The sequence below is a fragment of the Oncorhynchus mykiss genome, chromosome 10 (assembly GCF_013265735.2).
Source record: "Oncorhynchus mykiss isolate Arlee chromosome 10, USDA_OmykA_1.1, whole genome shotgun sequence".
In the NCBI taxonomy this organism is placed as follows: Eukaryota; Metazoa; Chordata; class Actinopteri; order Salmoniformes; family Salmonidae; genus Oncorhynchus; species Oncorhynchus mykiss.
The window spans coordinates 68102800-68115286 of NC_048574.1; the positions used below are offsets into that span (position 1 = coordinate 68102800).

At 43.0% G+C, this 12487-nt stretch overlaps 1 protein-coding gene across 5 annotated transcripts in view; it reads right to left on the reverse strand.

The window, feature by feature from the left end:
* Nucleotides 1-953: 953 nt before the first annotated feature.
* Nucleotides 954-12487, reverse strand: part of LOC110534530 (mothers against decapentaplegic homolog 1) — a 25601-nt gene continuing 14067 nt past the window's right edge. For 3 of the 5 annotated variants that reach the window (XM_021619416.2, XM_021619417.2, XM_036933651.1), the window contains 6 exons: nucleotides 12309-12487; nucleotides 7610-7915; nucleotides 6414-6530; nucleotides 4187-4408; nucleotides 3638-3894; nucleotides 954-3453 (listed from right to left, as the gene is read on the reverse strand). The exon at nucleotides 12309-12487 is cut by the window's right edge and continues 437 nt beyond it. In XM_021619416.2, the coding sequence (XP_021475091.1) occupies nucleotides 3310-3453; nucleotides 3638-3894; nucleotides 4187-4408; nucleotides 6414-6530; nucleotides 7610-7915; nucleotides 12309-12487 (1225 nt within the window). In that variant the 3' untranslated portion in view covers nucleotides 954-3309. The remainder of the gene's footprint in view (nucleotides 3454-3637; nucleotides 3895-4186; nucleotides 4409-6413; nucleotides 6531-7609; nucleotides 7916-12308) is intronic. The other 2 variants (XM_021619419.2, XM_021619420.2) reach the window with 2 other exon arrangements.

Sequence of the window (12487 nt, forward strand, 5' to 3'; positions counted from 1 at the left end):
ATTTGTTAAAAAAGTTTGAAATATCCAATAAATGTCGTTCCACTTCATGATTGTGTCCCACTTGTTGTTGATTCTTCAAGTTGCAAGTTCAAACCCCTGAGCTGACAAGGTACAAATCTGTCGTTCTGCCCCTGAATAGGCAGGGGTGTGACCAGATATAGTGGAGGCTGATGGGAGGAGCTATAGGACAGGCTCAAATTATACTGGCTGGAATGAAATGGAACCGAATCAAACACATCAAACAGCTCCTCCCAACAGCCTCCTCTGATATAGACTGAGGCCTTCCCTGTCCCTGCTGAAGAAAATATGAGAACTCACCCTTCAAAGATTCATACTTACAAGATATGCATTCTTGACTAAATATGAATGATTTTGTGATGTAGGTTATTTGAGGCTAAATATCATCATGGTGTATTCTTCTGTTTGCTTAAAGGCGCTAGCTACATGGCCATTAGGACGTCTGCATTGGCCATGCAGCATTTATGGTGATACAGCCTCTGCAGAAGTCAGGGCATTCTTGGGCTTCACCAAGCAGCGCAGAGCAGTTGTGAAGGAAGTTTTCAAGGGAGTGAGTTTGTGTTTATACAGAACCTCTCGCCCCCACCTACCATTAACAAATCATGTCAATGCGGAGCTATACAGAGCCATCCGCATTTGTTACAAAATTTGAGAGGAGCACAGCGATGGGGTAGAGTTCAATTTGGCCTCTGCGTGCCTCTAGAGGCTCCGCGATTGCGCCACACCACCCATACCGCGCCTCCGATCACATTTCAGATCAAGCTTAAATGGGCCCTTATGCAATATTTATACTGAACTTTCTTGAGCGTCAACTTGAAACTTATGTAGCTTATGATACCAACATTACACATGTTGACATGCGTGGACATTAACTTTAGTTTGGACATTGACATTAACGTTCTTTTATTCTTAAAAAATGAAAACAATATAAGGACACAGGTAATGAAACAACTTTATTTATTGATTCTTCCAGTAGAGACTTGATATTCATGGAATAAAACTGCTTTCTGGGAGTACTACTCAGCAAAAACAGCGCAAAGAAAAAACTAAACAAAAAAACTAAGAGAAGAGGCAACAATCTGTGAAAGTGCAGATAACAAGAAACATCAAGAAAACATATTCAAAACAATACAAAAATCAATACAACTTGTAATAGCGGATGGGGTTTTCTAAGCCTAAAATAATTGAAAGATAAAAACAGTCTGCATTTTTATAAAATGATCAAATCATGTATTAGGGCCATCAGTAACTTACTCACCAGTGAAACTAATATTTATTTTTCGGTCAACAAGTTCTGAAGGATGCCATTGTTTTATTAACTGTCTTTTTGTAAGTTTTGCTGAGTTGATGCCTTTAGAGAATGTAACAGAAGAGATATATCCCCAATAGATTACCACACGTGTCATAATATCCATAAACCCTAGCGGTCAAACAGAGAAATGGTTCCAATCGTTTTTCCACCATTCATTTTCCCATAAGGGATTTTAGAAACATTTCAAATGAGGGCTGTATTTCATGAAGGCTTACCCTGGCGTGACATTTTGATAACCGTGTAAATCTCTCTAGGACAAGGTGACTTTTAGTAATATATTCGCCTCCAAAAATGAAACGCTAATTAGCTGCTAATGTGGCTATCATAAAGAACTACAAATGCCGTGATGATCTGGACGAGCCTGCCGAATGGAGGCAAAGGTAAGAATCTCTGGATTAACTATCTAATATTAGCTAAATGCAGTAATGAATAAATTGGTAATATTTCTTTAAATTAACAATTCTGTAAACTGTCTTGTGCAAGTTCTAAATTGACAATACCTGTTAGCAAAGGTATCAGCTAGCGATGACGTGCAGGAGCTTGAAGGGATTTGTAAATCTAAGAGTAAATAGCGTAATATACTGATAAAAGTGACCTTGTCCAAGATAAATTTACATGGTTATCAAAAACGTCACGCCAGGGTAAGCCTACACAAAACACAGTCCTTATTTGAAGTGTTTCTGAAATCCCCTATGGGAAAAATTATTGGAACCATTTCCCTGTTTGACCACTAGGTTTTATGGGTATTATGACACCTCCACTATGGGGCTCTATGTGACTCTACAATTGATTATTTTCTTTTTTTTGCTGTACCATGCACAGCTAGGGTCAAACTGAACTATCATATACGCTTGTGCCCGTCTCTGTATCTGTTTAGTGTCATTCTTCAGTCACTACCTAAACAAGCCAAACGGTGATTTGCTACGCGTTTGCAAAACCGACTGCACAGCACTTTGCTCTAATGTTGAGTATGCCTAAAACACGATTAAAATCGTTTAATTCAGTTGTAACACGGGTGTAACACAAGAAGAGAAATATTTATTTATATACAATTTTTTAAATCTTATGTCCTGTGAGCACAATCCCACAATGCCCACCTCACTCTCCCACCCCGCTCCCACTGATGCCCTCTCCTGATTTCTCCTCATGACAGGGTTTGTAAATAATCTAAAGGGATTTTATGTAGGGGTCTTTTTCTTCAACTCTTTTTATTTGCCAAAACCTTTAAAAAGGGTTCTGGGGGAGACATTTGTATTTACTGACCTCAGTATCTTCCTACGTTCTAAATATGTTCATATCAATTTTTTCATCCATATTGGTTGTCTTCCAATCCTTCCAATTCTGTACACATTTATTATCGTTGTAGCAACACATGAAACTGGCTGTATGGGTTTCCAATGATAACCCAAAAAACAGGGGAAGGGAAAAGAGGGAAAACTGCCAGAACAAGATCAGGGACCCATATTCACGTATTAGAGTGCTGATTTATGTTCAGGTCCCCCCAGTCCATTTAAATGTATTCATTCTGATCTAAAAGGCCAATCTGATCCTCGTTCAGACTCTTTCTGAATATGGGCCCCATATGAGGAGGATACTTTGCGTAATGCTGAATTGATGATTCGTTTATAATGATTTGAGTCTGATTGATAATTATTACAGTTGGTCACAAAGATCAAGTATCTTCCAGATGCTTCTATCTCACCACCCCCCACACACACATCCCAGTCTGCAATGTGCCCAATTTCAGACATAATCCCTCAAGTACAAACCCACCAGGGTTGGGGTCAATTCCATTTAAATTCAGTCAATACAGTAAATAAACTGAATTTCCTATTTTTATTTAGATTCTCTTAAAATTCCAGTTTACTTCCTGAATTGACTGATTTCAATTAGAATTGTCCCCCACCCTGAAACCCACCCATCCCACTGGAACCTAAATGCTGGGTTTGGACAGCCCTGGGGCCTGGGGAAAGTTTAGTCTAGGACACGGAGGAGATGGGGTTGTGGGGGGAGCCCATCTGGGTTAGCACCTTGTCCAGCCACTGCAGAGGACCGTGCAGGTGGATCTCAATCCAGCAGGGGGTGCTGGTCACGTCCTGGCGGTGGTACTCTGCACCCCAGCCCTGGGAGAGCAAGAGGAAGAGAGATATTCTCTTTAGGGACAGGTATTATCATCATGGCTCTTTCTCAATCGCATTTCCTTTATTCTTTGAATTTCCTCGTCTTCATCTCATGACCCCATTATTCATTCTGAACCATTTAACATTATATTCTCTATATTATGGGATGTATGTCTATGACGGTTACCTTGACGAAGCTCATGCGGATGGTGCACATCTTGGTCAGCTCGTAGACAGCCTCAAACCCGTGGTTGACGGACTGGGCCAGCAGCTCAGCAAACTCCTGGTTGTTAAAGATCTTGAGGCTGCAGCCGCTGGGGATCTTACAGACGGTGGTGGGGTGGAAGCCATGGTGGTAGTTACAGTTCCGACTCTGGACGAAGATGCTGCTGTCACTCAGACATTCAGCATACACTTCACCACCCACATAGTACAGGTGGACTCCTGGGGAGAGGGGAAGAGAGGGTTACATGGGACTAGAATGGAGTAGAGTAGAGTACACTAGATTAGAATGGAATAGAATATTCTTGCCTTTGGCAATTTGCCATTATCTTGGCCAGTTCGCAGTTGTAAATGAGAACTTGTTCTCAACTAGCCTACCTGGTTAAATAAAGGTGAAATAAATCAAATTAAAAAATAAACACTGACACTAACAATTGAACCAGTCCTGTGGACAGTGTGTCCATGGCCTTATATTTGGGATAATAAGAGTGTTCCCATCCATGGCCATTTTTACCTTTGCCAATGTGTCGCCGGGTGTTCTCTATGGTTGAGTTGCGGTTGACGTTGGAGAGGAGGCCCAGGCAGAAACGGTTGCGGTTGTTGGACGGGTCGGTGAAGCCGTCGACCAGGACGCTGGTAGAGTTGGCCTGGAATGCCTCGCCCACCCGGTTGTTCAACTCGTAGTACACTATAGAGCACCAGTGTTTAGGTTCCTCGTAGGCCACCGGCTGAACATCTAGGAGAACGGGAGGAGAACGGGAGGAGAGGAGACAGGGATGAGAGGGAGGTTGTTCAGCTTGTCGTACACTATGAAGCACCAGTGTTTGTCGTCCTCATAGGCCACCGGCTGAACATCTGCACAGGATGTCAAACACACACAGAAAGGGTGAGATGTGTGTGTGATCTGACACACACACACAGTGAGACATTTAAGCACACATGCACGCACGTGTAGATTGACTGGAGTGGCTCATGAGCATCAAGCCTTCTGTTCTGTTAAAGTCTGTCTGTCTAGTCTGACTTTGAGCTGCAGTCTGATATAGCAGATGTTCATATTTCATCTCCTGATTTGTATGTTGATGACAAAATGTGGGAAAGGTGTATGAAATGTGTGGTATGTGACGTTTAAGTCTGAGTTCACATAGAGAGCTATAGGTCATGTTTGCATACAACAGAAACAGAAAATCAATGCTGACAAATCCATCCAACCCCAGTAGACTGACTGTGGTCAGTCTGGACAGGGCCAGTCTTGATCAAATACTGTCCACTGACTGCGGGCAGTCTAGTCTGGTCTGGGATCAGTATTTATTGAGTCAAGCAGTCAGTCAATAGACCAAGCCGGTGCCCGCCTGGTGCCGTCTCTCTCTGCCCGGTATCTTGGGTGAGCTTTATGCCTGCCCTCTCTCTAAGGGACGGAGGGAGAGTTTATCCAAGCGGCATACTCCTCCCTAACTTCCTCTGCTGAGAGTAGCGGCCATCAGGTGTATTTGGTCTATGCTTTTCCTAGATCCATCGGCCCGGCCCACAATGGAAACGGCCCGGACCTCTAGAACACTACATAGGATGCAGCTTGGGGAAGGACAGAAAATTCCCCAATCACCACTTCCAGGGAGTATTTCTCCACACCCATTGCAATATCCATCTGTGTGGGTGGGGATACTACAGTGACTGGATGTGTAACAATTATATAGGGAGATTGGTGAGGAGATTGCAATACTGGTTTTAGCGAGCGTAAAACAGTTTGTACAATTCTGCCCAATACCTTGGCTGCTGAAAGTATCCACAGACTGTGTACTGTAGACACTACAAAATTGCTTCAACTTCAAAAATCAAACCCCTTTGACACATTATCTTTTGCCATGTAAACAGCCTGCATGACTGGTGGCATACATGACTTTTGCGTATGGACTGGCTGTTCAGATGTGTGATGTGTAGGAATGCCAGATCTCCACAGCAACTAACGATTGATGGAACCACAGTTGAGGTAGGTGGTAGCAAACAAGGGTTCTCAACAAGGTTTTTAAAAATTTGAAACAAGTGTTTCAGATATAAAAGTTGGATGTAATTAGTGAGGCCAAGTTCTTAACGAGCTTTCAGTTAATTACCACCGGCAGAGATGATGTCAGCCAGAAGCTTTTAAAGGCCTCGTAAAGTCTGCTCTGAGACCAGATTTAATTGGCAGACTCTCTGATCTTTCCTCTGGGTTGCAGGTATAGACTGACGCTTTTGTGTTCATCATACTAAAATCTAAAACCTAATGCCTCAAAATGGTGCGAGATACTCTGCTTTTCTGAACATGGATACGCATTCATGTTATTTCCCCATTTACCCTGCATTAATGATCATATAAAATTCCCTTTTAATGAATATATTAATATCATATTAATTATATTAATATATGAAGGAAATTGTTTTCTAGCTAATCTTTTCCAAATCATGATGTGCAATTTTGAAAGTCATCACATGAATCACCCCTTATTTTAACAGAGGGATAAAGCACCTACATCCGTTTTTCTTGTTAGCTTTACAGCATGCATGTAATTTACAACTTTAATGAACACTGCCACAAACTCCAACAACCACAACTACATAGCTTATTAAAACTGAGTTTGATTCACCACGACAAATAAAAAGCAGAGTGTGTCATGGTTGTGTACTTGTACCCAGAAAACCACTTGCACCTGTAGTACGAGCTGGTGGGGCGCTGACAGCTCTAAGAGGGTGATGTCACAGCTGATTACCTGGCCTGTTGCTGATCTCCAGGGGCAACGCGGGGACCATCAGGTTGGTGTCCATGGGCTGAGGGCAGTCCTGAGTCATCCGCTCCTCTGGGGGCAAGTAGGCTGGAGGGGGGGTCTCTGGAGGAGGGCAGGGAGAGGGGTCGGAGGGGGTTTAAACCAGAGAGAAAGAAGTGTTCCAACTGTCACTCTATACAGAACATTGACTCACCAGCTTTATCTGTTTTAGAGCCTTTGGTTTAGTCCACCTGCTACCCTACACCAGGGTTTCCCAAAGTCCTCGGGACCCCAAGGGGTGCACGTTTAGGGTTCTGCCCTAACACTACTACTAACACTAGCCAACAGGCTTTGATCATTTGAATCAGCTGTGTAGTGTTAGGGCAAAAACCAAAACGTGCACTCATTGGAGTCCCGAGGACCGAGTTTGGGAAACGCTGACCTATAAAGTACAGCTACCTGAATATTCCTGGCATACGTCCTTTACTTACTGTCATCACCTACAGTAAGTGTATTGCTGCTTAGCCTATTCCATTGTTTATATTGGATCAGCCATTTGCCAAGCACACACATATACACTGAGTGTACAAAACATTATGAACACCTGCTCTTTCCATGACACAGACTGACCAGGTGAATCCAGGTGAAAGCTATGATCCCTTATTGATGTCACTTGTTAAATCCACTTCAATCAGTGTAGATGAAGGGGAGGAGACATGTTAAAGAAGGGATGTTTAAGCCAATTGAGACAATTGAGACATGGACTGTGTATGTGTGCCATTCAGAGGGTGAATGGGCAAGACAAAATATTGAAGTGCCTTTGAACGGGGTATGGTAGTAGGTGCCAGGTCGAACTGGTTTGAGTGTGTCAAGAACTGCAAAGCTGCTTGGTTTTTCAAGCTCAACAGTTTCCTGTGTGTATCAAGAATGACCCACCACCCAAAGGACATCCAGCCAACTTGACACAACTGTGGGAAGCATTGGAGACAACATGGGCCAGCATCCCTGTGGAATGCTTTTGACACCTTGTAGAGACCATGCCCCAACCAGTTGAGGCTGTTCTGATGGAAAGGGTCTGCAACTCAATATTAGGAAGATGTTCATAATGTTTTGTACACTGTGTAGATACCCCAGAGGGTTTTGGCATAATTCAATTCATTGTTACCACACTAACCGTTATAAAAGTTATTAGTGAATTGTACCTGGCATCTGACCTGGCGGTTCACCTGGCATCTGAAATGGGCTGCCTGGGTCAGAGCTGGTGGGGGAGTGGGGGAAGGTTGCACTGCTGCCACTACCAGGGGAGCCGGGGTAGCTGTTCCCCCCAGGGGAGTGTGTCTGTGTCTGGGGGAAGTTCATCTGTGTGTTCGCCTGGGAGAAGGACTCTGGGAAGGTGGCGTTCTGGGGCATGTGGGGCTCGTTCTGGTGCAGAGGGTTGCGGAAGCGTGGTAGCATGCTGTGTTTGGCATTGAACTCGCTATTCCGCGGGACCAACACCGGGGGCAGCACTGAGACAGAGGGGAAGGGGAGAGGACATCAGGGTCATGTTCAGTTGGCATGAAACCGAAGAAAACAGACAGAAACATGGAGGGACAACCTGGACTTGCCCAATAAGAAATCAATTTTGTTTTCAGCTGTTAAATGTTTTCTGTTGTGTACTCTAATGAACACAACCCAAGGTTAGTTACAGGAGCAGTTTCTGTATCTCTATACTGCTTTGAATGGTAAGTTATGGCCCGATTCTGCACAAAATGGCTGCCGGGTCTCTTGCACCATTGCATAGATAGACACTATATAACACATTCATAATAGGTGAGGCCAGGTCACGTTTCAAATGAAAGGCACATCCAAATACACTCTGCTCTATAATCAATATTCCAATCATTAAATATTCTAGTCTTTACAACTCTCACCAGACCTATTATTATTCCCCATTTAGTTTCATTGAGATGTTCAGAACCTTTTTAGTTGAATACCTGCTATGATGCAAAGGCTGACCCTGCTAGCAAGGGTATTGTGGGTAGCGAGGGTAGGGGGTTAGCCCTCTCTTTGTGCCCCTAAGCCCCATGAGTCCAGTTAGCGCTCGCACACACACACACACAGAGCCAGGATGGACAGAGTTCTTTAATTACAGCATCATAAAATGCCTCTCTCTTTCTCTCTGTCTCTCTCTCTTTCCCTCCTCCCTCTCTCTCTATTCGCTGTGCACATTTGCAGATGCCCCTGCATTTTTGGAATTGCAGCTTGCAGCGTGTTGGTTTAGCCAGCAGTATTTGGCCTCTGTACCAGACATCCTGTTCAGAGAAAACATCTCTGAGGTGAGTGAGTCCATTTATGAAGAATTTATCACATGGAGAAAAATATGATTGTATGAGATCAGATATAAACCACTAGAGATCTGTTCCACCAATATCCACAAATAGGTAATTAATATATCATTAAATAATACTGAAACTAAGAGTTTTGTCAATGGAGGCAGGTAGCCCAGCAGTTAAGAGCATTGGGCTAGTAATCTGAAAAGTCGCTGGCTCAAAGCTCCAAGCTGGCAACGTGAAAAATCTGCCGTTCTGCCCTTGAGTAAGGCAGTTAGTTAAACCCCAGAAACAACTGCTCCCCAGGTGCCAATTATGTCAATTAAGGTAGACCCCCACACCTCTCTGATTGGGTTAAATGCAAAAGACACATTCCGGTTGAATGCATTAAGTTGTGCAACTGACTAGGTATCCCCTATCCCAATAAAATGCTACAATGAGAAAGATTACTGGTCAAAAGTTGTGTTTTAAATTCAAAGTATTATTTATCTCCTATTGAATACTATTGCATAACCAAATCCCAAGGTTGAGTCTGAACCCTGGCTATTGTTCTATATAAAACTAGTGTCAGGGCGTTTCATGTTATCTGTTCTATCCTGGTGTTACTGCTTTGGGACTAGCTCTGTCTGTGTCTCTGTGTGTGTGTGTGTGTGTGTGTGTGTGTGTGTGTGTGTGTGTGTGTGTGTGTGTGTGTGTGTGTGTGTGTGTGTGTGTGTGTGTGTGTGTGTGTGTGTGTGATGGGGGAGGTGTGGACGGACAGGTGCTACATCCCAGTTGTTAAAACAAGTGTGTGAGGCGGGCATCCGCTCCTCCCTCCCATTGTGTGTTGCTTCCTGTCCCCTTCTTCCTCAGAGAAACACCACGTGTGTGTGGTGTGTGTGTGTGTGTGTGTTCCCCGGCCCGACCGGTCGCACAGATCATGCCAAAAACAAAGCCCTCATTCTCCCCCGGCTGGAATTTCCTGCTACACACACACACACTCGCCCCCCTTCCTGTAGCACCCTGTGGACAGCTGTTTCTGTCTAGTCAGCTGGGCCTCATCTTCTGCTTAGCAGACAGACAAACGAGGACATTTGATAACCTCTGTCCATTAGGGAAACAAATATATTTCGGTTTCACATACACCCACACATACACACGTACACACACACGTGCATGCGTATAGGCACACGCACACACATGCATAAATACAGTACACGCACACAAGCGCACACACAACTGAGTTTTCTGAGGCATATCTATAGTGTGTGGTGGTGTTTTGTTTCTCCTGACTCTCAGTTCAGACAGATTAGAACACCTGGCTGACATGGGGAGGATATGAAAGGGGGGGGGGGGGGGAGGAGAGAACATCTGCAGAAACCATAGGAAGGGGAAAGCCACGAGCAGAGACGAGATAACATACGGCTGATGATAGGGGAGGAACAGGCTGCTGGGGTGGGTATGTTATGGGGTTATGTGTATTAATGTTTCATGTTCAAGAGTGATGTGAAGGATCATTGGAAATGTAGGAACTATCAAAACACATTTCGAAAGGGGTCATAAATCAAACATGAAGTAAATGGGGAATTGGGCTGGAAAGATCTAGTGGAGAAACTTTTGATATATTTACACAAAACTGAATTAAAAAGCATATCATCCTGATAATTTTACGTTAACTTTTCAGCACAACATAAACCCTCTAATGTAGAGGTCGACCGATTAATCGGAATGGCCGATTAATTAGGGCCGATTTCAAGTTTACATGACAATCGGAAATCGGTATTTTTGGGCACCGATTTTTGTTTTATTTTATTTATTTTATTTTGTATACCTTTATTTAACTAGGCAAGTCAGTTAAGAATACATTCTTATTTTCAATGACGGCCTAGGAACGGTGGGTTAACTGCCTTGTTCAGGGGCAGAATGACAGATTTTCACCTTGTCAGCTCGGGGGATCCAATCTTGCAAACTTACAGTTAACAAGTCCAACGCTATAACCACCTGCCTCTCGTTGCACTCAATGAGGAGACTGCCTGTTACGCGAATGCAGTAAGCCAAGGTAAGTTGCTAGCTAGCATTAAACGTATCTTGTAAAAAACAATCAATCAATCATAATCACTAGTTATGGTTGATGATATTACTAGTTTATCTAGCGTGTCCTGCGTTGCATATAATCATGCAACGCTGTGGGATGATTTAATAAAAGCGCATTTGCGAATAAAAGCACAATCGTTGGACGACTGTACCTAACCATAAACACCAATGCCTTTCTTAAATCAATACACAGAAGTATATATTTTTAAACCTGCATATTTAGCTAAAAGAAATCCAGGTTAGCAGGCAATATTAACCAGGTGAAATTGTGTCACTTCTCTTGCATTCATTGCACGCAGAGTCAGGGTATATGCAGTTTGGACCGCCTGGCTCAGTGCGAACTAATTTGCCAGAAATGTACGTAATTATGACATAACATTGAAGGTTGTGCAATGTAAAAATAATATTTAGACTTAGGGATGCCACCCGTTAAGATAAAATACCGAACGGTTCCGTATTTCACGGAAATAATAAACGTTTTGTTTTAAAAATTATAGTTTCCGGATTCTACCATATTAATGTAATTGTAAATTGTAAATGAGAACTTGTTCTCAACTTGCCTACCTGGTTAAATAAAGGTGAAATAAAAAATAAATAAATAAAAATGACCAAAGGCTCATGTTTCTGTGTGTTATTATGTTATAATTAAGTCTATGATTTGATAGAGCAGTCTGACTGAGCGATGGTAGGCACCAGCAGGCTCGTAAGCATTCATTCAAACAGCACTTTCGTGCGTTTTGCCAGCAGCTCTTCGCAAGCACAGCGCTGTTTATGACTTCAAGCCTATCAGCCTAATGGCTGGTGTAACCAATGTGAAATGGGTAGCTAGTTAGCGGGGTGCGCGCTAATAGCGTTTCAAACGTCACTCGCTCTGCGACTTGGAGTAGTTGCTCCCCTTGCTCTGCATGGGTAATGCTGCTTCGAGGGTGGCTGTTGTCGATGTGTTCCTGGTTCGAGCCCAGGTAGGGGCGAGGAGAGGGACGGAAGCTATACTGTTACACTGGCAATACTATAGTGCCCAAAAGAACATCCAATAGTCAAAGGTATATGAAATACAAATGGTATAGAGAAATAGTCCTATAAATACTATATTAACTACAACCTAAAACCTCTTACCTTGGAATATTGAAGTCTCATGTTAAAAAGAACCACCAACTTTCATTAGTTCTCATGTTCTGAGCAAGGAACTCAAATGTTAGATTTTTTACATGGCACCTATTGCACTTTTACTTCTCCAACACTTTGTTTTTGCATTATTTAAACCAAATTGGACATGTTTCATTATTTATTTGAGGCTAAATTGATTTTTATTTATGTATTATATTAAGTTAAAATAAGTGTTCATTCAGTATTGTTGTAATTGTCATTATTACAAATAAATAAATAAAAATTGGCCGATTAACCGGTATTTGCTTTTTTTGGTTCTCCAATAATTGGTATCGGTATTGGCGTTGAAAAATCATAATCGGTCGACCTCTACTCTAATGCTATAATATACCCACCCCTCCCCACTCACCTGGACTATCCACTCTCTTGTAGTGGTACGGGTTGATGCAGACATCCTTCTGCTTGGAGCCAAACGGGTACTCACAGCACTCCAGAGCCTTGAGCTCATGATGAGACTGCAGGTCAGGCCACCTCCACACCCTACAGTAGATAACATGGGGTAAGCCCTTCCTGTGGGACACCTGGAGT